The 27,568-nt window shown below is 44.7% G+C and overlaps 1 protein-coding gene and 1 long non-coding RNA gene across 3 annotated transcripts; one reads left to right on the top strand and one right to left on the bottom strand.

The window, feature by feature from the left end:
- Positions 1–1,587: 1,587 nt before the first annotated feature.
- ENPP6 (ectonucleotide pyrophosphatase/phosphodiesterase 6) lies at positions 1,588–27,568 on the bottom strand. Of its 2 annotated transcripts, XM_015861454.2 has the most exons (9): positions 26,490–27,568; positions 17,175–17,354; positions 11,618–11,729; positions 8,535–8,676; positions 7,122–7,301; positions 5,762–5,899; positions 5,048–5,115; positions 4,621–4,744; positions 1,588–4,316 (listed from the first exon to the last, which is right to left on the bottom strand). In XM_015861454.2, exons 1-8 carry the CDS (start codon positions 26,716–26,718, stop codon positions 4,657–4,659), a joined length of 1,137 nt encoding a protein of 378 aa, XP_015716940.1. In that variant the 5' UTR covers positions 26,719–27,568; the 3' UTR covers positions 1,588–4,316; positions 4,621–4,656. The 2 variants fall into 2 exon arrangements, with proteins under 2 accessions (XP_015716940.1, XP_015716939.1); XM_015861453.2 differs by lacking the exon at positions 5,048–5,115 and having other exon boundaries at positions 26,490–27,525.
- On the top strand, positions 9,897–15,439 carry LOC107313316. The gene is made up of 4 exons (XR_001554917.2): positions 9,897–10,000; positions 11,580–11,747; positions 13,437–13,516; positions 14,502–15,439. It is a non-coding gene; the product is annotated as an uncharacterized LOC107313316 (long non-coding RNA).

The raw sequence follows: 27,568 nt of genomic DNA, 5'->3' as shown, positions 1-27,568 counted from the left end.
CTGCTCGGGCTGCCCCCGAAAACAAACACAAGGAAAAGCTGCTTATCTCAGCCCATCACTGGCCTTCCCCCTTCCCATGCGCATGGGAGGTTTCCACTCAGGAAAGTTCTGAACACCACAAGGCTCTCACGTTCGCCTCGCAACAAAACCTCCTCCTTCCCTTCTCCCCAGTCCCCACTGTACGTGCAGCAACTTGCTGTGTGTTCCCTTCCAGAGGATGTGGAGCGTCTCTGTGCTTACTTTGCGTCCAAGAAAACCATCCCTTCTCTCCAGGAGGAGAAGGCGTGTGATGCATCCCAGATGTCTGCGTGAGGCAGCGGTCTGCAGACATAACAGATTGCGAGAGGGAGGTGGGGAAGCAAGGAGTGACTGCTGCCACGTGCCCCTCTCGGCAATGGGGGCCTGTGAGGCTGACACTGCTGCACAGGCATATGAGATCCTTCACATGGTACTCATCGTTTATTTTCTGGCACTATCTATACAATTGTTGAGAGCTCCCAAGTGATGATCCCCATGGTAAATTATAAATACTTCCCAATTTGACTCATATATGAATTATTGTATGGTTTGGGTTTTTTTTTGGTTTTGTTTTTTTTTTCAATGGGACAGCAAGCACCGGAGACCACAGACTGCCTGGAAACCACAAGAACCACCCATGCAACACAGCCAGCTGCTTGGCTTCGGGCAGCCCCATCTCCCACTGAGACCACTCACCCAGGAACAACCAGCTCTGAATGCTGCCCTCACCCTTCACCATCACAGGGTGCCGAGGAAACAGAGCTGTTCAGAGAATTCAGAGCTGTCTTTGCCGTCGGTTCCTACTGCCACACCAGGGGACGCTGTGGGGTGCATGGGGCAGCATCTCCTGCTGGGTGTGGGGTCGTTCAACAGGGGCTTTGCTCTGAGCCCATCCAAGGGCGGCCCTTGAGGACGACGCAGACATGGGGCTGTCACAGCTTTCCCGGGCTGACCCCTGCTCCGTCCTGCACAACCTGGCACCTCACCTGCCATGGCATGGCCCCTCAGCTTCTGCACTGTTAATTCATCCATCTTCCTCTTTCTGTATGAATGTTTGAAGCTGTAGCTGTCACGTCTGCACACTCACCAGCTGCTTTCCCATTTTTAATTGCCCTCGGAGGACTTCCCCAAGAGCCACACCTGCTTTTCTACGGCCCTTCATTTGTCACTGTCCAAACTGGAGAAGGGAGCATTTCAAACTCAGCCTTTATGACTGCGTTGTGTTTCTCCGCACCAGTGATTAATTGCTGGTCCCTTGCAGGCTGCATCCAGCAGCGCCTGCGAGCAGCAATCTGTGTTTAGCTGGGAAGTTCCCCACATCTCGGCCGTATAATATCTTCCTGGTGGACGATATTAATGCCTTGCATTTCTACTCCCCGCTTGGTGTACGGATATGGCCGTATGAGACGGGAGGGATCAGCTCCGACCTCGGAAGGCACCTCTGCGGGCAGAGGGAGCCCAGGGCCCGGCAGGGGGCGCTCCGAGCCCGGTAATGGCATTTTGGTGATGAATCAGCACATCTTCAAGCGCTGCTCGTCACACGTCGATATAGCAATCAAACGAGAGAGGCAGGGTGTTAAGGCTGCTTCTTATTCTCAACAACCTTACAGTATTTACAAAAAGACGCGTATTTTTATGACAGCATTCTTAGAATTGTTCACTCATTCACAATCAGTCGCACAAAACCCCCATTCAGAAACACACCCACCTCAGCTGCGTAGTGCACAGAAGAAAAGACACGGAATGAGAAGTAATTCAGAGGCACAGAACTTCAAAGGAAGGCAGACGCCTCTCCAGCACAACCCACTGCCGTACTCATGAAGCTAAAGAGCTCCTTGCAGGTCTGCTGTCCAATCTCTGTTACAGATCAAGTATATCTTGAGGCATAGCAGAATACAGCTGTGTGCTTTCGGGATGGGTTTGGGTTTTCTTCTGTAGGAGGATACTGGATTATTCTTATAACAAGAGTTAGAGCTGCAGACTGAAGGGGCCCACATGAGCTGCCTGCATCCTGTTGGTTTTACAGCCAAACTTCCCTGTTTTGCTGTGTGGTTATCTTGCTTTTGCTGATGATTTTCTCGCTTTAAAAATGTGCTCCAGTGAATTCATGGAGCCTGGTTCATTAAAGAGCAACAGGGAACTCCGAACACTGGATGCTTGTTTTACAGCTACTGCAAATGCTTAGAAAGCACTAAATTGCCTTTTATACTCAACAGTCTAATAACAAAGACTGATTTTCTCCCTTTTTTTCCCCCAATTGATTTGATGGTTCACTTGAGCTTTAAAAAACACATTACATAAATCTTTATAGCTATTACAGAAGTCTTTTGTCAAGTTTAATTTGTTGTGCTTTTTTTTTTTTAATCTTTTTTTTTTCCCATAGTGTAATCATTCACCCTCAAACTCACTGTACCAGAATGTTACTTGACTCTGGATCCATGTGAATAACAGGCCTTAAAGGTTTATTTTGCACGGGGAGGGATCTAAATCCTTCCAGAGGCAGTTTTTCATTGGAAGCTTTTGGTTCAGAGGTATTTGAGAGAAGTGTCGAGCCCCTCTGAGGGCATTGCAGAAGACCATGGCCTCCCAAGGAGGAAAGGACACTTTGCAGGCTCTGCTCTGGAGCTGCTAATTTCACAGCAGAAACTTAATGATGCCAAAACACCACCTCTTTACTGACCCATCGTGGTGTGCATACAGCCCGTGTTTAACACCCAGGGCTGTGACAAGCGGACAGTTTAACAATTCGGTGGCTTTAATCTCCTGAGCTCACTGAGCTGTGCTGCTGGTTTTGCTGCCAGCCATGTGCTGAGCACTGCCCCAGGGTAGATCCAAGGCTGCACTGGAGTGAAAGAGTAGGAGCAAACTGTTTTTTCTAGGGATTTACTGCACCTGCTGTGATGATGATTTCAGGATTACGTCACCAGTTTGACTTGCATTTCAGGTGCCACTGCCTCTGAGAGCAGCTCCATGCTCTCCTGGTTGCATGTAACTTGACTGTTACAACTTTCTTTGGGCTTGGTAATCCAAGGTAGGAATAGCAGCTAGGATTAAAAGGAGGGAGAGATGGAAAGAGGCGCATATGTGTAAACCTCTCTCCCTGCTGCAGAACACTACATCTAAAGAAAAATGTGTGAAGCCCAGCACAGCATTTTAATGGCAGAGAGCAGGAGCTGGTCAAAAAGCAGGAGTTGAAAAACTTCAGGAACAATTGGGTTAAAGAAAAAAAGAAAAACAAAACAACTAAGCAGGTGGAGATCATCTTCACCAAGGGAAACAGGGAGGCTGCTAAATGGCAGGCGTCCTCACTGTACTTTGTCTTGAGTGCAATGTGTCCAGGAGCTATTACAAGTTCTTCCTCTTTCTGATACAGAGGATTTCCATTGCTCTCCATCCCCTGCTCCAGCCTCACTCCCTGATGCAGTCGCTGTCCCATGGGCATGCAGTGCCAGGGCTCACCTTAAGGAAGAGTGAAGGGAGAAAGGCTAAGAGAGGTAGGATGCTCTCCCTGCTTTCCTCCTGATACACCTTTGTTGGCACTCAGATCACTCAGCATCTGTTTAGACTGGGCCTGGCTGGCATTGCAAGGAGAAGGTGGAGGTCTGCTGGGGTAAAGGACAAACCAGAAAGAGTGCAGGTAAATGCACTGAGATCTGTCTCTACATCTGAGCTTCCCACTACCAGCAGCCAGGCTCAGCCTCTCTGTTAAACTTGCTGGGTCAGATGTGTCTGATGTCCAAGGGTCTCCATATGCACCCACCACAAAATGTTGCTGGTAGATGGCCTGAATCCTCCTCCTGTCACCAGTGCTGTACATTCAGAGCAGCAACACTGGCTTTTCTGGCTGTGTTTAGAGCAGCACACAACTTGGCTCTGCATTGTAACTGCTGTAGAAGCCGGTTGGGTCAGATTCACGGCCTGGTGCAGCACAGCAGATGGATGAGGACAGCACGCTAGTAAGGAAGCTATTATTCAAACGAAAGATTTCAAGTGGGGTGGGGGGGAAGGGGAAGAAGAAGGAAACAAAAAAAAAAAAAAAAAAAAAGAATCAAGTTGCTGGCAACACTGACAGACATTGTTTGGGAATCACAGCAACCAGAAGAGCAAGAGCAGAGTCAGTGCCAGCACACAGCCGCTCCGTGTGCAGAGTGGCACGCGGACAGCCGTGTTCTTCAGCATGCACTCCACCCTGGACCAGGAGCCATTGTTTGGCTGTGGCTGCACTCCTGCCAGGCTGCACATGACGTTGTAAACATCCACGGATCTGATGGGAGGCGCACGGTAGTTGGATCTGAAATCTGCAGAGGAAGAGCAGCAGAGGAGAGGCATCAGCAGCTGCAGCTGTGGGCTCTGCTGCTGAAATGATGGGCAAAGGGCTCTTCTGCCCTTCCTGGGGCTTAGCCAAGAGGCTGGGCTGCTTAATGTAATATGTATTATTTTTTCTATTGTATTTGATCATTATAATATATATAATTTACAGTATAACTTGGCAGAAGCTTTTGTTTTGGATGTTTTCATTCACTATCCATTTGCTCAGTGGAATGCCCAGCTGGGGCAGCCCCAGCCGTATCCCTGACAGGGATGGGGATGATGGCATGGTACCTGGTCCATATGCGAGGAAAATGCCCCTCATCTCCATCAGCTCATTGTCATAGCCATGCCAGCCATTCTGCCAGGCCTCCCTCTTCCCTGTGCCATTCTCCCAGAAGGGCAGCTTGTCCCTGCTCTGGGAAACAGCAGCAGAATTCATTAGTAATACAAATACAAAATTATCATCATCATCATCATCATCATCATCATCATCATCATCATCATCATCATCATCATCATCATCATCATCATTATTATTATTATTATTATTATTATTATTATTATTATTATTATTATTATTATTATTATTATTATGGATGTATCATAATATGTTGGTATGCAAATTTTGTTATGTGCAAATCTAACTGATTCTCTGCTTAACAAGCTCTCAGAATTGCCATGTGCACACTAGATATCTCTAGATGACCCACAGTCTCACCCTTCTTGTGGCCAGGGGGCTTGGGAGAAATGAGGCACTTTTAGGACAGAATCTGGTGAGCGGGGAGGCTGGTGGAAGAAAAAGTAGTGGAAGTAGAGCTGAAGGAAGCATAGTGAGACCTCAAGACCTTACTTAATGGGAACAGTCTTTTCACATCTGGCAAGAGCAGAACTGGCAGATGAATTGGCAGAAGGAAGAGGAGTAAATCAACACAACTATAATGGCAAATTATGGAAAAGGGGGAAGCCTATTTTAAGGATCCAACTTAACAATTTAACTTTGTCTAGCTTCAGTGTAGCTGTCGTGCCCTCAGGCTTTTTTATGCTCACAGCAATATTTGATGTGAGCCTTGCTGTCAGCCTCACTAAATGATGGAATAATTTGACTCAATGTCCAACAAAAAAATGATCATAGAATCATAGAATCACCAAAGTTGGAAAAGACCTCTAAGATCATCCAGTCCAACTGTGCACCTATCACACAATATTTCCCACTAAACCATGTCCCTTATCATAACATCTGAATGTTTCTTGTACAGCTGGAGTGGCAGTGATTCCAGCACCCCCCTGGGCTGCTTCAGTGCCTGACCACTCTTTTGGAAAAGCTGTTTTTCCTTACTTCCAACCCAAATCTCCCTTGATATGTTCTTCTTAGTGTGTTTGTGTATGGCACCTTTTTACATTGATATCTAACTATTTTGCTTCTGTACCTTACCTCTACTATGAACCATCCCTCTTCAGCCACAAGAGTTAGAGGAGACACAAATTTTCCTTTTTTATAGAAAAACCTCTCTGGAATATCCTCTATGTTGTAAACATCCATGTGTTCCACAGCTTTCAGTTTTTGGTATATCTGCAAAGAAAACAAGTGTTAGCACAGCACGTGGCTGTAAAGAACATATGCACACCTAAAGGTCCATAAAAACACCTGATTTTTTTTAACTGGCTAATCCCCCCCTTCATCATAAGGACATCCAAACTGGACATCAAAAGGTGATGGCTATGCAGAATCTCCTTATAGGTTTTTCAAGGTTCTGAGGACTCGGATCATAAATACATAAAAAAAATAGGTCATAATGCGTACTTACAATACATGCACTCATAAACGTATGCGTGTGAGTACATAAACCTACAGAGACATTAATGGAAACCATGGTGAAGAGAAATGCTTGAAGGTTCAGTGTGACGTTTATCAGTGCTATAATCCCCTGCAGGAACTTTGAGTAGTAGTCTTAATGTGCCTGGCACTAACTTACAATGTTCACAATATCCCAGATGAACAATTCCTGGAGAGCCTCTCTGGGTTCAAAAATTGGCAGATGTTCTCTTCAACAAATTGCACAACTGACAATGCACTGCAATTTGCTAAAACATATTACAGAAAGCAACATTTCTCACTTGGAGTGAGGATTCCCTGCTTGTGCATCCATTTGTCTACATCCTGAGGATAGCAGTAACGACTTCTCAAGCTCTGGATTCTGGTTCAGCTATAACTCACAAATGTATTAGTTACAGACCTTGCATTATCATTCTTTTCAAGTGGTTTCAATATTTCTTTATGTATTGTTTTAATTTGCCCCTCAACACTGTGTAATTCTAGCCTCAAGTTTTATGATGAATTTCACCCAACATGATTATTCATCTTTTCTGTTGGTAATTCTAGCCTATATGAGCTGTTTACTCAATGTCTAAGGGTGTTCACTGGAATAAAAATGCCTGACCTCTTCCAGATCTCTTGCTAATCCCAGCCACTGAGTCAGTAAATGGATTAATATATGTAAAATTTTGATTTAAAAACTTCTAGTTATTTATCAGAAGCAAACATTGGTGGGTTTTGAAAACTCATGTCTATGTCAAATGATAGTGGAAGGTTATGCTTTTAATTAGTCTGGTGTGAATTCCCTTTAGAAACCTCTGTTGCAAGAGTGTAAAGTCACAGGGTCAAAGTGGCCGTGGAGAAGAGCCACTTCTCTGAGAATGGAATTTGGATGTTATGTTCATACTAAAGAAACAAGTGTTGTAGGAACCAAGGAAACATGAAATAAAATAGATCAGCACCAGCAAGTTGCACGTACCTCTGTATGCTTCTCTGCAACTGGCCAAAGGCTCACAACAGGACCTCGGTCCTTCATCTGTATTGTATCACTCATATTGATGTAGTTTTTCAGCTCAATCACTTTGTCTGTCCAAGAGATGTCTGTCATCCCGTGATCAGAGAAGAGGAGGACATTGACGTCATGCTGAAGGCCCTTGTTCTGCGAAGTGAGTGCACGACAGCCATTATGGTCAGGCTTCATACTGTCTGTACCCACTGGTATATTTTAAACCCCATTTGACCTCCTTTGATTTTAGTGCAAGTCCCCCAGAAGTAGCATGGCCAAAATTATCCTGCAGTGAACCTGGCCACCAATATCAGTGGTTGTTTGCTCTTGCGTGCTGCTCTGAGAGAGCCTAAAGGATTAACACCAGAGAGAGATTTGCCAAATACTCTCATGTTCCCCACCACACACACACACCAAATAGCCAGATTCTACATCCCAGCCCCAGAAATGGTTGACCCAGTTAGGCTTAGATGGGATTTTATCCAGTTATTCATTGTCTGTAGGTCAAAATGGCTGGGGAAAAGAACCACCTGTGGCAAAGGTCTTCCCCACTCCCTCTCCTAAACACAGACACTTGGCATTACAGCTTTTTATCATTTAGTGAAAATGGAAAAATACATTCCTCTATCTTCAGAAGCACACAGAGAACTCTAATGTGTATTTAGCAATGTGAAAAGGGAGCAGAAATATTCATAGACTTGATATTTACCTAAAAGCTTGTTCTCTTCCTCACCACAAAATAACTTGGATAGCGTTGTTTATTTTTGTGTGTTTCTTTTGTTGAAGCAAAGCTTCATTTACAGAGATCTGAGTGGTACCATAAAAACTACCATAAAAGTTAATCATCAGATTTCATAAACCTTACAAAATGAGCTGTTCTCGTTCACTCGCCCACTATAAATTCCAGCCAGCAACATGAGTTATAAACAGCCACGTGTAGATTGATTTATGGCCTCCTGGGGCTATTGGGGTAACAATCCACTGGGAGGACTATGTCACCATCTACAAAACTATGAATCAGGAGAATGGTGCCTTACCTTCCACATGGTATCAATAGCCTCTCCTTTGGAGGAAATAAAAGTTTATTGCCAATACGTCCAATTAACAGGCATTAAACAGGCTCTTCGCAGTGCCACAAAGAGCAGTTTTTAAAGCTTTTTGAAGGCTGTGTTATGGTCTCAATTAATAACCAGCTTTGAAAAGGTTTCTCTAACAACTCCTTTTGGAATGGCAACATTATATGGACTTTGGAAAGAGACTCTAAGATGACACATGCATGGTGAACTGCAGATGCTGGTACTGTCAGTACTACAGAGCAGCTACTAAGGATCACAGCACACAGAGAAGCAAAATGCATCCAGAACTCTGTTTTCCAATGTCACTGACCTTAATCTGTGTGATCATGTTGCTCATGGCTTTGTCCACCTCCTTCAAAGCACTCTTCCGCTGCTCGGACCAAGGGCCATAGTGGTGGCCTTCCACATCAATACGCTCATAGTACACAGCTGCCATTTCAGCACTGCCATTGCTGGAAGATGGAGGGAAAGGAGAGGATGATGAGTGTGGGGGTGGTATAGGAGCTTTCCTCTCTTAATAGAGTTAACATAGTTCTCCTCACCAGCGCTTAGAGCACTGGAGCCCTCTGCTATGTCTTCAAATTAGGAAGGCAGCTTGTCACTTAAAGACAAAGAGCCTGAAAAAATACTGATTTCTGTGCTCAGTGTCCTTTTTAAAAGGTCTGAGGGAACTACAAGTAAAATGTGCTTTAAATTATGGTTTGATTCTTCCAGCTTTCTCCTGTGCGAGGTCTTCCAAATCACCCAAATCAATTCACGACAGGCTTTTCCATGACCCTACGGAAACCCATGTAGCGTGATTTGGGGTGACATTTTAGGTGGGGTTTTTGTTCAGGAATCTGATCAATGAACAGAGCAAAACGAGGGTGATCACAGGGTTGCACAAGGTTAGTTGATCACATATTTTTGCACTGAATTTCCCTCAGCCCAATTAGTAGCAGATCCTACAGTGCTTAATTACATTTTCATGACTACTGTACAGTTCACTGCAAAGTTTGCTGAGAGCAGTTGTGTGGATAAAATCACAAATTTACATTCACGAAGCTCAAACACAGCCTTTTTCTACAGTACTTAATATGCAAGAGGGTGAGCCATCCATAAGATATGCCCTGATCCAGATCAAGATCCCTACAAAAAGATTTTGTGTGACATTGTGACAGGTCTGGCTTCTCTTATTAAAGATGTGCAGGTAGTCTGGGATGACAAGTGAGACAGGAGACAAAAAAAAGGAGGTGAGGGACTGAATGAATGAAATTAGGACCTATTAACTACACTAGGGAGTTTGCTGTAGGCCATAGAAGAGCAGTCCTGTAGGCAGCTGAATGCCTCTGCTTTGGTGGGAATGTCTCTGCCAGTCATACTACGTGGTTTTAAAACCATTCGAAAACATCAGCCCTCACCACACTCAATTTCATTTAAATTGTTACTTTCCATCTATCATAGGCACAAATTAATTTCTAAAATGTAACCCTGTAATTTCTGTGCTGGATATGCCCTCAATGAACTTCTTTAAACAGTCTTCTTCTGCAGCAATTTCATGGGAAATTGGTAATCACAGCCTGAACCTCTGATTAATCAGCTGAGGCAAGTGTTGGGTCAGCTGTGGGAGCACAGGTGAGAGTAATTTAGCTGTGCTCCCGGAAGGGGTGGAGCTTGACTCCTCCTCCTCTAGACCTCATTTAAGGGCTGACCACCACTAAGGCAGCATCTCTTGGAGATTGCTCCTTGGTGGAGATTGCCTCAGCAGTTCCCAGCAGATCAAAGGCTTCCATACAGGTGAGTTTTTCTTGTAAATAACCTTTTGGATATTTACTACCATGTTTTTGTTATTGTCACCATACAAGCAATGCCTGTTATTTCACTGCTGAGACTACTTTGGCTCCTCACTTGCAACTAAAAGACCATTTTGCTGTAGGCAAAAAATAAGAGAAATCTTGACAGAGTAAAACAAATGGTCTTTCTTAGACCATGGTGAGATTTTTTCAATGAGGGCTCAGTGCTCTAGTGATACATATTGAACCTTACATACAACTTCAATTTACGTTAGTCCTGTATTCTCTTATCATCAGTAAACTTCAAAAAAAATAGAAAAGGAAAACTTGCTAAGGAAAGCTGAACATCTGTAATTGTAACAAGAAGGGTTTCATTTTATTAACACCCTTTAAAGGCACCATACAACCTTTATGGAAAGAACCCTGAAGTTCTAGATGGGGAAGAAACATAAAGGAGGCTTTAGGGGGAGAGAAAGGAAGCCAGACAGAAATTGTAGAGGGGACAATGCGCAAACAGAAACAATTCAAAGAACAAATCACCCTTAGCTCCTGCAGGATCTGTAGGATTTGGGCACTTTGGGAAACTTGCTGCAGACAACATGGTAATAGAGATCTACCCTCCTCCTGAAATGGCCAACTCTTATCTCTTGCAAGCTTTCCCACAATTGCATGTCTCTGCTCTTCTTACTGCCAGCTGCAGCAAATAGCCTTGTGACTCCAGGTGAAATAGCTACTGAAACATTTTCAGTGGATTTTCAGGTGCTCTGAGACAGCTTCCCTCTGAGCTTTCTAATGGCATTAATTTGGGAGCATCTTGCAGCAGAACCCTGTGTGCAGCTGTGAGCAACACCCCCTGCAGCTCTCCCATCCTCTTGGAGCCTTTCTGTCAAGGACAAGTAACCCTCAGCACCTGCATGCTAGGCTTTTCAGATTCCATTGGATAAATAATGGAACCAATGAGGTTTTAAATGAGAAAGTTGATTTAGAGCAAGGGTAAGGCTTAGGCTACACACATGGTGGTGCAGTGTCAACACATGTAATTTTACAGACTACAAGGAATTCTTCCTTGTTGACCTTTGGATAAGAGATGGTGCAACTGGACAGCTGGGTGTGGAATATGCTGTTTTCCTAAGAGCCAGATGAGAGATGTGTTATCATGGTATTTGTATTTACACAGAATCAATGTCTAATCCAAAAGAAATGTGCCTAAGATGTTTTAAAATGCAGAAGGAGCCAAAACATTGGTCTTGTAAACTAGGGATTAGAGCTGAATGTCTTAGGAGTGTTCTCTACATCTTTGCATTACAAAGTCTGCTACTGCAGGTCAGAGGAGAGACTCTCACAGCCTGATACTGAAGTTGTTTGGAATAGTAAGTCAGGTTGTCTCCTCCGTGTTGTAACCTGCTCACAATAAAAGGAACATGTGTTTCTTCCCTCTGACCTTAATGTAACTCTCTGTTCCTGTACGTGGTCATGTTTCTACGCCAGTATTATAATCTACTCTTGAACCTCATCTTCCTATGTGGGAGCTAATCCTGAAAATTGCTCAAGAGCTCATAGTAAACCCAAATATTGGCTTTTAGGAAAGGAAAGAACCCTATGCAGAATTTTAGTGACATACTGGAGAGCCTCGAGAGCGTCGCTGATAGCATCTGCAAAGTTTTGGTCCGTTGGGACACTGAAGTATTCGCGGCAATAACTTGGTCTGACTCCAAGGATTTCAACCTCACAACCTATGAATGAAAAATATGGTAAGTTCTGCAGTTACACCTTCATTACAGACCCCACAGACTGTTATTCACAGTAAATTCCCTGTGACGTTACTTACCTTACACTTTCCATGCTGGAAACTGCGGTTGGGAAAGGAAAAGGGAAAAGAGGGTTGTTGGATGAGTGCTTGCAGCAAGTGGAACATTGGAACCCTTTATTTCCCTCTTTAAAAGGAAGGCATGACCTTCCCAGAGCACAAAACTTCGATGCCCTTGTGGCCCATCATTTCCACCTAAATCACTTGGTTGTTTGCATCTTAACTACTCTGGCCACATATCCTCATTTCCAGACTTCCAACATAGTAGATTTCGATAATGTTCCCTCAAAGGTCAGCAAATATTTTCCACTTAGATACACTGCATCTTACATCGTAATATCCTCTATGAACTGTATTTTATTATGTGATTTTGGCACTCTGCTATTAAATCTGTTTCCCAGGAGATCTTGTTGAAACAGTATAGACCAATTAATTCTCTTGGTAACTTGCATCCTTCCTTGCAAAATACAGTCCAGAATTTAGTGGCAACAAATCCTACAGGAGAACATGGCCCTGAACACACAAAAACTTGTTTCTGTGGTTTTCTGCCCTTTTGCTCTCTGGTTCCTGTGCTGATGAATAACATTAATATTTAAAAGAACGGTGCTTTCAGAAACACTGAACTCATGCGAAATATGTTTAGAGAACCCCAGAGTGCTCCCATCAGAGCTATGAATTTACATGTAGGTTACTGGGGCGCAAGAGAAAAAGTAGATCTCTTGGAAAATGTACTCTGTATACAGCAATACTGCCAGGTCAAAAAGGCAACTCTAAGCGGTACACTGAATCTGCCTACATTTAGGTCACTTTGCCTTCCCTTTGGGATGAAAGAGAGAGGCTTAAGGACTTTCAGAAGCTGATACATTGGCTGGGAGGAATTAAGGTTGCATGGGATGTGTAAGTCTAGAGAAGACACTAGGGCAAATTGCAGAGCTCTTCTCTGAGGCATTTCAGAGCAGTTTGATCCCTGGGACATTCAGCAAAGAGAAATTGTCTGTGTCATGTGCCTCAGCCTGCAGTAACTCGTATTGCTGAGATGCAATACTGGGATACAGGGAAAACATCTTGCAAAATAAGCTGACCAAGAGACCTGGCATTGCAATGCGAGTCTCAACAGGCGATTGCAAGGGATGTAGTATTGCAGCAGATGAAATACCACACCTTTTGGCTTTGTTCAGTTTAGACTGTCCATACTAAGTCTCTCCTATTTAGGCAATGACTTGCTGAAAACAGGCCTTTGAATACTACTTTTGAATACCACCAAAACAGCCAACAAGTTTAAAGGGGCATCCAATTCACATGCTAAAATGATGAGAGACCCATTTCTAAAGGATCTATAGTCAGTTTCTTCTGCTGCTGCAGTCATTCCAAACTTTTACATCTTCACTTCTGGCTAGGCACATACCTATCAGCATGCCCATGTAATTAATATGGTTGCATGCCTCGTACAACATCTACCTGGATGGAATTACAGACAAAGTAATTCTTACAATCAGAGGTGTAAGACTGAGTTCTTCAAACGCATTCCTCTGCATGATGTCCTAGGTGTTGCCAGCAGCAAAACACAAGCTTTTAGGCACCACATATACTAGGGGCGATGCAGTATTCCTCTTTGATTTTGCTTGCATTTTAGGACTGAACAGGAACTTCACAGCCAGTTTCTTCTCTGGCACTTCAGTCTTGGAAAAGACTGGATCCAGCTCCATTCTTCTGGTAAGGACACATTTGGAAACACAAGGCCAGTCATACCTAACTTGAGAACTGACGCCTAGAATTTTAGATTTGATGGATGGTTGCTCATAACCAGTGACTCATAGGTTGACTTTTCCTCTTCAGGTACTGACTTTAGATTATAATTTTCTCAGATATTGCTCTCTAGAATTACATAATACTTTTAACTGACAGCATCGGCTTCTTGGGTACCTGGACTATGTTAGTATTTTAGTTGCTTTGATATCTTTGCTATTTCTAGATTGTCAAGGGATGAGCATGACGTATGAGACTACAGAAGCAGCAGAAATTAGAGGTTTTGGCCACTTCAGTGGTAAATGAGAAAGAAAAAGCGGACAAAAAGCAAGCAGTTCATTGTCAGTGTTCTGTTTTGTTTGTTTGCTTAGGGTTTTGTGGTTTGGTTTGTTGTGGGATTTTTTTGCCTCTGTAACAAACAGAACTTAAAATTGGATTTGTGATGTTCAGGCTTGTTAAAATTCCAAATGACTGGCTCTGAAGACCCTCTAGTAATTACATTACATCTTGGTAGAGGCCAGAACAGATGGTAAATTTTTTCATTTAAAAATAATGGGAAAGGATATTTGAAAGCATTTGGAGCCAGACAAAGGGAATGTTAAACTTTCCTTGGTTCAAGTACAAATAGATGAGCTGTATGTTCTGAGATTTAACATTAAATACTTTTCCGCATAGTTTTGTAGGAAATTAAACCTTTATTTTCAAACTTCAATTTCTGGAGCAGGAATAAGGAATTCTTTTGTAGTGATATATATGCTCTATCTGACATGGAGACTTGAGACTCTGCCAATTTTAAATTGTGTTTCTAAACATTGATTTAACAGTTGGACACTTCACGTCATAACAAAAAGTTTTGACAACTTTCCAGACTAGCTCCGTGGTCTGGAAAACGTTGCGTCCAAATGACAAAAGGTTGGATTTGGAGTTTATTTTTTCCTTTCTCTCATTTCAGTATTTAGGAAAGACGTCACTGCACTTCAGCTGAAGCACACAGTGCTGAAAAATGAACCTCAGTACGGTGTTAGCAATTGTGTTTTTCTGAGCAATTGGACATTCAGAGGGTGCACAACATTTTCCCCAGGAATGCCTTGAAGAGCAGATGATTCCTGATAAATACATAATGCTTATCTATGAAGTGAGACTGTTAGTTGCCATTAATAAAAATTAAAAGCATCCCCACAAGCCAAATGCTTATGACAAGAGCTTTTGGCACAAGCAGCACTGGGACACTGAGCACAGTGGTGTTTCAGAGCCTCTGCTTCCAGGGCTGGGATGTCCTGAATGAATACTGCCCACTTGGCTCTGTTTATGTTCAGATGTGGATGTGATAGATGAGTGTTCACACTCAACAACCAGCTGCTTGGTGTCCCCTTGTTCTGGGGTTTAGACTTTCTTCTAAGCACTGAATGTGCACACCAGTGGAAGAGAGGGAAAGATATGAAGTAGCAGATTTTGGATTCCAAATTTGCAAAGCTTGGAACTGGCACTGATGAGGAAATGGTAGTGAAGTAATTTGGCACTGGGAATTAGTTCTCTGGCATTCACAATACATTGCCATTACATTTGATCACTCTTGTTTGGGTCATTGTCTTCTGTGACTGCTGGCTAGAGAGAAAATAGCATCTTGCAGAGCAAAGTACAATGAACTTGGCACCATATTGCTGTTCCTGCTAACAAAGGGCTCTGAACAGCAAAGAACGTGCAGCCAGGCTTTTTGTTCTCATAAAGGAGTTTGAGAACAGGTTTCGGGATTGCCAAAGAAAGTGATCAATTAATGTTTGTGACATCATTTTCAACTGACATAAGTAGTTGACCTGCAAATTTTCAGATGGAATGTATGGACTTGCAATTGGATATTCAACTCAAAAATTTGATCACGTCTCTTTACCAGACTTTTATAAGCCCTCTCTTACCAGAGAGAAATATCTCTAACTTCACAACCACACCTGACTCATGTCATTGCCATTGGCATTACACATATTTGTGAATAGTGATCAAACATGAAGTACAGGAGGAACAAAACTTTATCAGAAATCTCTGACAAACACCTTGAGAGCTCAATCAGGGTTGCAGCCACTGCCATCAAACCTGCCCACTGTGTTGGTGTCCTACTGATTTTATGGCTTTGTTCCCCACTTTTTTTCAGTTTTTAAAGAAAAAATGTTGAAATTGAAATGTTTTGTTACTTAAATATTAATAGCACTCTATGTTTTATGAAGGTTGCTCTGAAAGTAATGCCTCCTGTTTAATTATGTCGGCCTATGATACCAGAGGTAGATGTTGGTGGTATGGCAGTAGGAGCTGAACCTTCCCACCAATATTCTGATACATGTTGTTGCCATGTGACAGATGGCAGCAGATGGGCACTCTGACAGAATGCTGTCTGACATGGAAGTGCCTACAAAGCAAATGAGTGTCACTGAATTCCTCCTGGAAAAAAAAAAGCCACTCAGTGACATTTACTGATGCTTTCTTGATGTTTTTTGGAGACCAAACAACAGTGGGTGCAAGCGCAGTGAGCGGTGCATTTCAGCAGTGGCAATAGTGATAGTAGTTCACCTCCACCGAGGCAAATAGGCTCTTGCTCATCACTGGTGAAAATGCACAGCTGATGGTGGAGGGTATGTTGAAAAAGAGTACTTCATAGCCAAGGATTTGCTTTATTCTAAAAGCGTCTAAGTGTTACTTGTTGTATTGGTTGTATTTTCAGTGAAAATAAATAGAAGGTATTACTTTCAGAGCACTGTACGTGCAGCTCAAGACAATTCCTCTTTGTTCAACATGGCCCAGACAAGCCAAAAGGTTGGATACTTGTGTTCTATCTAGTCTACAACTACAATCCTCTGAGATCTCAATGCAATATTGCCACTTTTAGAGCCTTTCTATCTGGATAGCTTTTCTGTGTTCTTCACCTTGGTTCTTCCTTCCCATTCCTAAACCTGTGGCAGTTTTCCTGGAGAGAGAACACTTGGATGGTGGAAACTGGCTGGCTGGGGGCCCCTACAGATTTTGGTTGTCCAGTATGCAACAGACCGGGAATGGAAAGGCAAAGTCCCTCCGAATTAATGGCTCATACTTGGAGAAACTAATCACAGAAGAGCTAGTGATGAAGAAGACGATGCTGATTCCTGCTCACCAAAAAAATGCTCTGCTTTCCACTGGGAATTTTGCTGCCTTCATAATACAGGTTGACAGCCTTCAGCTCTCAGCTACTAAGTTTCAGGTTAAAAACAAATAAACATTGGGAGAAGATGGTTACTGTTTAGCTTTGATCAGTGATATGGCCTATGGCACTGCTCTGTGAACCATTGAGCACAGCAGGGATACAGGTGGACAGAGGGGAGGAGCCGATGGGGAAGAAAGAGGTGCTCTGCAAGCCAGCAGTGTCCCTAAAGGTAATCTTTGATGGAATATTACTCCCAGAGACACCTTAGTCATTTTTTCTCTTAGGCCAAGGCAAACTGCATATGGCTTAGAAAAGCAAATTCATTTCCATAAGTGATTAGTAAGGTATTCATAATTCTTGTCTGTATTTCAGAACTGTAGTGTATGAGAAAGCCACCCCATGCAGTACGGAGCACTTAAAGATACATCAATAACTGGTATTAATTTTTGACATACTAACCTGGCCAGTAGTACATGAAAACATTCTTCTTTTCTTTCATCATTGTGACCCACAAAGGCTCTGATCCATTCCACCAGAGAGGTAGGAGGCTTTCTTTATTCACACCAATATCAAAAGATACATTCATCTTTGGGTCCCACATGTAGTTTCCAATCATCTGATGAACCTCACAGTGGCGACCTTTAGGGAGGGATAATAAAAAGAGCACTGTCAGAGCCGCATTCTCCAGCAGAAGGATGCCATCAGCAACACATCCCTGTTACCGCCTGCTCACTCAGCAAGTCAGCTGAAAAGATGCCTCTGGGATCATGAATGGTGCAGAAAGAAAATGTAGTTAGCTCACCTGGAGCCTGCCAACTTTTAGGGACCTGCAGCCAGAAGAAGGAACTCTTCCAGCTTGAACAACTCGCTGCAGCAGCAACCACAGAGATGCCATGTGTTGGGCTGAGATCTGGCTTCTCTGCATCCAACATCTGCCAGGTCTGAGACTATTTTAAGTCATCTACCCACACACAGCCCCAGTACTGCAGTCTGTAAACAGGAAAGGATTAAAGTGTGATCTGAAAACGTAGAAGGAATTTTGGGAAACTCACACTTGTCCTCTGCTTCATCTAGTGCATGTGCTGCTCAGTACTGATACTTAAAAAAGCAGGGCAAAAGCACTCAGAATATGGGAAAAATAATAAAGAGCAAGGCCACCATCCTTCAAGTGGCCTGAAAGCTCCATGATGGTAAGGAGTAAGGGAATCAGACAGGACACTGCTGGTACAAACAGCCCTCTCCATCCTCACTTCATGCTGTCCCTCTAAACCAGGTACTTGCTCCCCTGAGGCTCTTTTTGTCACCAAGCCCACCCAAGAGGCCCTCTACTCCTGGCACACACCTTAGCTGCAAGCCACAGACCCACAGGAGATCAGGCCAGAAGGTCCAGATGTGCAACCAGTCTGGGGCTGGAAGAGTCCGCTCTCTTATTTGAAATAATCCATGTTCCACACTGTTTTTTCCTCATATAAGTCAGAAATAGGCTAAAACCTTTACACACTACTATTAATTTCCATTTTTGTTTGCTGGTTTTATTGTTTTTAAAAACACAAATATGCTTTGCTCTTGGTTCTTAGACAGCAATCATTGCATTAGACATTTTCAAGCCCCCTCACTGCACATTGGGTGTACTTGGGCAACTTTATATTACAAGACACTGGTATGTATTGGCTGAAAGCTGTCAAAAGAGAAGATACAGTACATTAAGAGTTAATCTGCAAGTGAGTTAATAGAAACGGAAAACAAAATGTTAAAGATTAAGTTGTACTGGAAGATAATGATTTCCTCATCTTAAAAAGCAACAGCTAATGTATCTATGAGACACCACCACCATTACCTGGTGACTCATGACATTTTGGGGATCCAGATTACAGACATCGATTACTGTGAGAACAAGCGTGGTGAGCAGAACTGAAATAACCTTACTACGCTTGTTTTTAAAAAGCAGAGGACTCTGTATACTTAGTGTACATGTGACCTTGAAATGGATCTTGAAAACCTCCTTCCTATTATACACCGCATTAAAACAAGCAGGCTTCTCCTTCCTATTATACACCATATTAAAACAAACAGGCTTAATTTAGGAGAACTGTTGGACTGGAGGGGAAGTAATCTGTCCTCCTCAGGCTGCCAAGTGCTTTCTTCACTGCAAGTCTAAAATGAACTAGTAGGAAGCCTCTGTAGTGCCTCAAAAACACAAGCTGCTTATTTAGAGGGCAGCCTCATCTCTTCAGCTTCTTGAAGTCCATCAATTCCTAGCCATATATCAACTTGCTAAACTGCAGAGCCAGCAGCTGGTGCCAGCCCCAGAAGCCTGCAGGTTGGGTTGAAGCTGGGAGGCCACGCATCTGTTTGATGCACAGTACAGCTTTCATACAAAAACAATGAGCTCCAGCTGCTACTGATGTCAGCTCCCTACAGGACTGGAGGTCTACTGGCTGCTGGCTCACCTCTTTAAGGAACAGAACAGAGACTGTTCTATGTAGCGTTGTTGCGAAGTTTCATTATGTGTGTGCTATAATACAGAGGACAGTATCTTCCTGAACACCACATTAAATGAGTCCATTCTTCCATAGGTTCCAACTCTTTTTACACTAAAGAGACACCTCCAAGACTGTAAGGCCTATGTTTTCAGTGTTTTAAGAGGAATGTGATTCAATTGTTGTTTTGGAAACATCTGCAGTACATGCCAGGCTCCAAAGCACTTCTATATACTGCTAGTTGTGCTCTTGGAGAACCTCTACAGCAACAAATAATTGCAATACATACATAATAAAGCACAGAAATACCTGAACTATCTTCACCTTATTTTAAAGGATGATGCAAATATTTTTCAAGTTTACAGACTCACAGGGCCAGGAGGGAACATCAGATAAGCAGACAGGACCATATAACGCTGCCCAGAGCCATTCCCCTCTTCTTGCCTGGAGCCGATGTCCCAGGCAGACCTTAGATATCCTTGCAAGACATCAGTAACCAACTAATAACCTCTTCCATGCATTGCTCACCCCAATATTCATCATCAGGAAACACCATTCAAAAAGTATGTCTGCTCTCTAATTTGATTTTTGTCCTGTGTTAATCTTCAGCCATGGCACTTTCATGACTCACTCAGTAGATTAAAAAGCCCTGCAATAGAAAGGATATCTCCCTTAAAGACGCATACATGGAATTAAGGCCATTTCTCAAATGTCTTCTGAGCCACACGTGCTTCCCAAGTTCCTTTACATCCTTTGCTGTAATTCATTTCCCGCAGCCTGAGAAAATGACCTCTGGTGATCCTCTTTTTAACAACTGTCAAAATAGTACCATGTTGTTATACAGTCACCATAGCGTGCTGAATTTATTATTGCTTCCATTACTGCTGCCTTCCTCTGTAATCAAATATTAACTCTAGAGCTCCAAAAGAAGAAGCAGGGCAAAACCCAAATGCAGCGGACAGATGTTGTGAGTTAAACTCACTGCAGGTGCAGTAAAAGAACAACCCTTCCTCAATTAACAGAGGAAAAGAAAGAACATCTAGTTCCCAGGAATATAACTGCTGTATCCCTCTGGAAGAGAGCCAGGAGAAGAAACTGAGTTCCTTCATGCAAATCCTGTGCACAAATCCTGTAAGTTTATACAGCAGAGTAGAAGAGACCTCCCAGTTACCATACCAGTGTGTGGAACTGAATGTCTCATACCATTGCTTGCTGCCTAACCCTGGCATCACACTAGTCCCATGAGAAGTCAGTGGGAGCCCATATCCTGACAAAATGGCCCTACCACTTGCAAGTCCCCAGTTGAAAACAGCTCGTGCAAGATGTGAGCAAACTATTTATGCTCCCAGAAGAGCCTGTTGGCAATGCCATTCCATTTTTTTTATGGCCCTCAGTACCATACAGCTACAAAGCTGAAACACACTAGCCTACGTCAAGTGAGAACTTGCTATACAAGTAAGCTATACAAGGTATACATAGAAAAATCTGCTGTGGGCAGCATTTATTTATTTCTAAAGGGGATTTTTTGATCTGCAACTCCTGTGCCTGAGCAGCTACAGCTCTAAGCAGCTCATGGATCGGAGCACAGCAATGTCCAGTGCTTCTGAGTGCACCATTAGAAAGAGAAAAAGCCTCTGGCAGCCTTCTTTCCATCACCTTTCTTACTTTGAATTCTAGAGAGGGAGATACTTTGACACACAAATGTCCACTTACTGCTAATAGCTGGTAGCAGCTGTACTAGCTATGGGCTGCTCATCCCTCATCACATTCATTCCATTCTCCTGTCTTTTTTCCTGTTTGGACAGGGAAGCTGAGGTCATTTTGTTTCTCTGGTACTGATAACCAGCCTCTCTCTCATACTCCTACCCCTGAAATTTTTATGTCTCAAACAATGTGAGTACTGTTAATCCCCTCTCTGGTATTTCATTTGGTAGCCTGAGATAGATTTGAATGAAGCATGCTCTAAAGGAAAAAATAACAACCAAAAACATAAAAACTAGGCTCTTCAAAATTCTCTTGTCTTTGGCTCAGGTAAGAGCTTGCTTAGGTAATGAACAGAAGCTGTCAGCATGCTTTCTGGGACCAGCCTGGAGCTCAGGTTCTGTCTAACAGACAGCAGACACGGGACATCCACTGAAACCATCACTAGCAAAAAGGAGAGCCATGTTGGTTTGAGCACTGCAATACTGACCACTACATCAGAGTATGTAGCTCTACAGTTCTAAAGCAAGAGAAAGAACAGGTCTCAAAGTGAAACACACTTTCACAGCTCACAGAGATGGCTGTGGTAGGGTAGTGGCAGCATTTGTGTTTTGCTGGTTTTGGCCACATCCCCTGCTGACAGAGCTCAAAGGGCACACTCGCAGTGGTGACAGTTAATTATTAAGCATGCAAATCCCTATCCTCCATCTGTGCTGCACAGCCATGACTTGTGCTGCCTGCAGTACCATGCTGTAAGCCAGGAAACAAACACAGGATAAATGTGCATGTGAGGGTGAGCAGTCTGCATGGCACACCAGCATCACAGTGCACAGCAGGATTGGCTGTACTGGAGGGAAAATGGGAGTACACTGAGCTATGGCAGCAGTGGGATGGCTCTGTAAAGACCATAGACCTCAACCTAGGGTTCAGAAGACCTGAGGTGCCTTCTGCTCCACTTCTTCCTCTATCTCACATGATCCACGGGGCCTTGCAGCCTCCTTGCCAAGAACAGACCTCTCAGAAAAGAAGCATGGATGCTGCTTGCCCACTGCTCTCCACACACCTATTTCCACCATCAGGATCCACTACCCTGTCCAGAGGCCAAGAAAGGCCACACAGCCACCAGAAAGGCCTACATTTGTTGTTGGGATCTCAGAAAATAAATCCTGCCCCAGTCCCCATCTCAGGAGCAGTGCTGATGTTTACAGTGGCTGGGGGTCAGCTCACAGGGGGCCTGCAGATGGTGCAGACCTGGCCTTGGCCAAGCCAGAAGAACCGCAGGGCTGGGGTGCACCCACAGGACCCACTGCCTGTGGCTGCCTCCAAAGCTCTGCAACATAAGCAGCTTTTCTTCTGAGAAAGAGCACACATGGCTCCCCAAATAACTCCTGTTGTGAATGGAGACCTCAGATTTTCCATTTACTTTGGCATGAAACCTCCCAGCAGAGCCATGCCAAGACAGAGAAAGAGAAGCACTAAGCACTTTCCATAGGATAAGATCCTGAGGTGGCTTGTGCTCTTAACTCCCTTCTTTGCAAAACAACACATGGTGTGCCTAAGTGAGCATTCTGGATTGTCAAATCTGTGTTCCTTCTTTTCCCTATTGTCAAACCCACTTCTAGTTCCACACAGCTCTCTCCAACACAGCATCAGTGACATTTTTTGCCTATTTCACCATTTAAGTGATGCTTTCCATCACTAACACAGCCTTGCTTCTCCCTTGTGAGCTCCTTACATGTACTTGGATTTAAGGCCATGCAAGCACCAGAACTGTTTTCCAGCTTACCCAGTGATGCCAGATATATAAAGTCAAAGATTCCAGTTTATACAATTTCAGGCTGCCATTAAGCTTTTAGAAGGGGCTCAAGTACCTATGAAGCTTTTGTCACTCTTATAAAATTTGCCTGGAAAACTTCATGCTCTAAGGCATCAGAGTTTTCTATAGTATTTTTCTTCACAGCTTTGCTCACTGATTCAAAAGGTATTTGCCCACAACAAGGATGTTTCTGTTGCCAGAATGCCTTCCTGCCTGTGCTCATTTCTCACCTGCAATCACAGAACTCTGTGATAGTAGGAAAAAGAAGAAAGAAAGAAAACAATCAAGCTGCAATATCAGATATGGAGAATGGTAAGTTAGGACATCAGGTAGGATCTAGATTAGCAGCAAAGGGGAAGAATTAATTTATTACAAGGAGGGTTAACACAGAACACTATTGTCTTTGAATGACTCCAATTTGAGGATTAGCAGTAAAAATGTTCTTCTGTTTACTCTCTCTATATAACAAGCAGTCCCATCTCTGGCAGCGCTCTATGGCTCATTGCACTTATTAGCCAAACGCTCTGGCTGTAGCCTGGTCACATTTCACTGCCTGGTGGTTGTCATCCTACCCCATCATTCCCTGAATTCATCAGTTTTAACAGCTCATAACCCTCCCAGTTTCACAACCATAGGTTTTCAATTAGCTTTCCCATCATTACCATGCAGCGCAGCACGATCATGACAAGTCATCTCCACCCCATGCTTCTCAATATTTAACCAGTTATTTCACCAAGACTTTTTGTAACACGTTACCTAAGCTGTGTGCTCTTTCTCCCACTGCAGCTAGTAAGTACTGACAGCAAAATGGGGTGTTTTATGTTGCTTTTTAGATCCATGCATCAGTTTTGGTTAGACCATCTTTTGCTAAGCCTCAGCGAACTCTCCCGTGGTAGGCTGCTGGTTGGGCTTGGTGATTCTGAGGGCCTTTCCCAACCTAAATGCTTCTCTGGTCTGAACCACCCCCTCCAGATTCACAGAGCTCACACAGACACTTAGCCAAGGGCAAAGAGCAAAAAGGAGAGACCTTGCTCAGGAGAATGGAAGGAAAAAAGAAGAAAATGCATCTCAGCTGCAATATCCTCATGCGTAGGCTCACAGTGAGCCCAGGCTGGGGCTGTGAGCATTCCTGAGTGGATGTGGTTCCTCACAGGCTTGTGAATGCACAGGGAAAGAAGGGATGGAGTGCTCAGAGTGAGAGATGGGACGTAAAGAGCAAATTAGAGTGGAAGTGTACTGATGTTTGTCAAGCTGGTTTACTGAATATAAGCCTATGGACTATGAAAGCACTCTTAGAAATGCTGAGATGCGGCAATTTGAAGGTTGGAAATGAATTTCTTAACTCATGATACAGCAGCTCAGGACAAGAAATACAGAATAGATTGTCCTTGTAGTCCCTGATTTCCAAGAACAAACTAGTAACATTTAAGTCCTGTGTGTGCCAGTTTCTAAAGGAAGAAAAGTCAGTTACAGGCATCCCCCACTGCACAGATGCACAAATTGTGGTGTCTAATGGGAGATCAGATTGAACATGCATGTATGCACTGAGCATACAGCTTCACCCCCACCAGCACTACACCTGCCTTCTGCCTCAGCATCTCCAAAACCTGATAAAAAGACACAGGAGAATGGCATCCTGACATGAGGCAGCAATGTGCACTTGCAGCCCAGAAAGCCAACAGTGCCCTGGGCTGCATCAACAGGAGGTGATCCCGACCTTCTGCTCTGCTCTGTGAGACCTCATCTGGAGCACTGTGTCTGGATGGGGATGGTCCTCATACAGGAGAGATGTGGACCTTCTGGTTCACATCCAGAAGAGGGACAGAGAAATGACCCAAGGGATGGAACACCTCCCCAAGAAGACAGGCTGAGATTGCTGAGGCTGTGCAGCATGGAGAAGAGAAGGCTCTGGGGAGACCTGAGTCAGCCCAGAGTATCTGAAGTAAGAAGAATGGGGACAAACTCTTTTAGCAGGGTCTGCTGTGACAGGACAAAGGGAAATGGTTTCACACTGAAAGAGGGAAGATTTAGATTGGGCATAAGGAAGAAGTGTTTTACGCTAAGGGCAGTGAGACACTGACACAGGCTGCCAAGAAAAGCAGTGGATGCTCCATCCCTGAAGACAGCCAAGGTCAGGCTGGAGGGGTTCTGAGCACCTGATGGAGCTGTAGGTGTCCCTGTTTGTTGCAGGGAGTGGGACCACATGGCATTTAGGGGTCCCTTCCAACTCAAACAATTCTGTGATTCTATGAAATATACACCTACATATCTGCTCAGGAGCAGTCTCAGATCTTCCCCTGGGCTTGTTTGTTACCTGAATCCAGTCCTCATTTCTTGCTGAACTGCTTAACAGTGCTGTGGCTCATGCACCATAAACGTTAATTACTGTTTGCAGGCCATTTGTATTTGCATGGAGAGCCCTGTCATAAAGGTCAGGAGACTCCAGAAAGCCTGTGAGACAGAGCTCTATCTCATGGCTTCACATTAGAAGCTGGTACCCTGGAATGTGACAAGTCTGGTAGGCATGATTCATTGCCTAAAACAGAACCCCTTTCTGAGTACTAAACCCCCACAAAGGGCTGATGATGAACATTGCTCTGCACACATACACTTAACAGGAATGACGACAAGGTGTGGGAAGGAGAGAAAGCAGCTTCTCCCTGTTCCTCTTAATGACTTCATCCAAAGGCTTTTCACAACTAGAAAGTGTTAAGCACACACCTAAAGGAGATGGTCCCCAGTGGAGCGGCAGTCTTCCATTGATAGTTTTCTACTTTTTAAAAAAAAAAAAACAAACTCATAGTTGAAATGAGCCCTGTCAGGCATTCATTCCTCTCTCAAGAAGGGGAGGAGGGAGTTAAGCAGTTTCAAAACAAGCTGGACACCACTGATGTCAGGTCCTGCCTTACAATGGCATCTCTTTGCCCTCCCAGCAAGCAGCGTACAGACTGCCGGGCTGTGCATTGTTCTGCAGGCAGCAGAAGATGCCACCAACCCAGGAGGGAGTGGACTCTCTCACTGTTCCCAGATAGCTGAAAGGCCCTGTATGTCAAATAACTGCAGAGAAAGGATCCAATCTGAAACTCCAGAAAAACTTTTCTGTCTCTTTATGTACTTGGATCTTGTTTGCAGAGTGCCTTTAACTGATAGGGACGGTTCAGCCGCACTCTGCATCTTCCTAGTGCCTCTACAGAGATATATTGTCCTGTTTAGGTTAAAAGGAAACGGCTTTGGGAGCATTACAACTCTTCTCCCACTTCTTCGAGTGCTCAGAAGAAAGGAGCCAGGAGGGGAGCAGCAGCGAAGCTCCCTGCTAGCTTTCTGTTTGGCTTCTGGAAGGACTCGTAGCAAAGTCAAGGCAGGAACCAATGACGGCAAAAAGTAAAGTCTATAAAGAAGTACAATACCGAACTTTCTGAAGCGGACCTGCCGGCTGCAAACAAGCCTCCTCGTAGTCTCCCCCTCAGTACACATGCCTTCTTATTGACTGAAAGCTGTCTGAGCAACTCCGTGCTCGCTGCTTTCCGCTTATTTCTGCGTTCAGAGCGCAGCAGGCTAGACGGGGAGCCCCGCGCAGCAATAAAACCCTCTGTGAGCGGCGTTCCCGGCTCAGGACAGCTCTGATTATCCGCTCACCTACAGCAGCAGCACCGTGCTACCGTACCTTTAGGCTCCCAGCTAACGGCATGACCGGGACACTCACAAGTTCTGCACACGGAAAGGCAGGCGAGATGCCCTCCGCTTCTGCACGGAGCATCGCGGCAGCGAATCACTCACCCGTCATCAGCGTGTAGTAGTTGGGGTAGGAGAGGCTGGGGAAGTCGGGCGTCATGTAGTCCACCTTCACCCCCATGCCGATGATGTCCCGAAAGCCCGGCAGGGACTCCAGCTCCGCGTCGTCGATGTAGTCGAAGCGGAAACCGTCGAGGAGGAAAAGCAGCAGCTTGCGGCGGGCAGATGCGAGGGAGAGGAGGGCGAGGAAGACGAGGATCGCGCGGCTCCCCATGGCGGGTCGAGCAGCGAAGGCTGTACGGCGGGGCCGGACCTGGAACCGCTCTCTTGCACCCTCTTTAAAGCTACAGCCGCGCTGCGGCGCCGCGCGTTAATTGCTGGCGGATGATGGGTTGCCGGGCTGCCGGGTGGGCGGGTGAACTGCGTGCGGGGCACCGCCAGGGACCGTCCTCGGCGTGCTGCGGGACTGAGCAGCTCCTCGTGCTTTAATAGAAGGCAGCCTTCACTGAGCGCGCAGCGCTTTGCTGCCTGCCGGCACCGCTGGTAGGGGTGAGAGCTGGGCGGTGCCAAATTTCATATTAATTAAGAGTTGTTTGCGCCTTGGTCGCAGTTCCCTGCAGGGTCCTCCTCCCGCCAGCACAGAAGTGACGGTGTCATCTCAGCCCGGCTTTCCTACAGCGCAGGACGCTGCCTCACATTAACCCCGCTCAACTCGGGCCGAGCGCTGCCGGCTGAGCAGCCTGACTCCCCTTCGCCCTGCTCCGAGCTGCCCGCACCTGTGCAAGGGCTGAGCACAAAGCACTGCCCCTTCACTTAGCATCTACAGCTGTTACCATCTCGGCAACTTTAGGCTTTTCTGTATTTTCCCTTATCTTGCCTGCCTTTATTTTTGTCTGTCTCTTGGCACGACTGCAGCGCGTAGCAGAACTGTGCAACCACACTGCAGCCCAGGTCAGACGGCTGCTTTGGGGCTGCCAGTAAATCCTATGCCCAGGAGAAGGCCTGCTCTGCTGGGATGACAGCAGGTCCTGAGTCCCAGCCCTCTCCTGGAGCAGACAGTGCCAAGGCCAGCAGGGCACAGCACCCTACTCCAGCCAGAACTACAGGGCTCCCAGCCTTCCTGC

Source organism: Coturnix japonica, chromosome 4 (assembly GCF_001577835.2).
Source record: "Coturnix japonica isolate 7356 chromosome 4, Coturnix japonica 2.1, whole genome shotgun sequence".
In the NCBI taxonomy this organism is placed as follows: domain Eukaryota; kingdom Metazoa; phylum Chordata; class Aves; order Galliformes; family Phasianidae; genus Coturnix; species Coturnix japonica.
Note: the sequence above shows the minus strand (reverse complement) of the source record. Positions and strands in the feature narration are given on the sequence as shown.

What these genes read in the sequence shown, in the direction of transcription:
- ENPP6 (XM_015861453.2), bottom strand. Translation starts at nt 26,718, where the DNA reads ATGGGGAGCCGCGCGATCCTCGTCTTCCTCGCCCTCCTCTCCCTCGCA. An exon ending in AGGGATGGTTCATAGTAGAG is followed by an intron (nt 4,745 to 5,761) that starts GTAAGGTACAGA and finishes GCTGTTTCCCAG; the next exon opens with AGCAGGGACAAGCTGCCCTT. An exon ending in TTTCCTCGCATATGGACCAG is followed by an intron (nt 4,317 to 4,620) that starts GTACCATGCCAT and finishes CTTCCTCTGCAG; the next exon opens with ATTTCAGATCCAACTACCGT.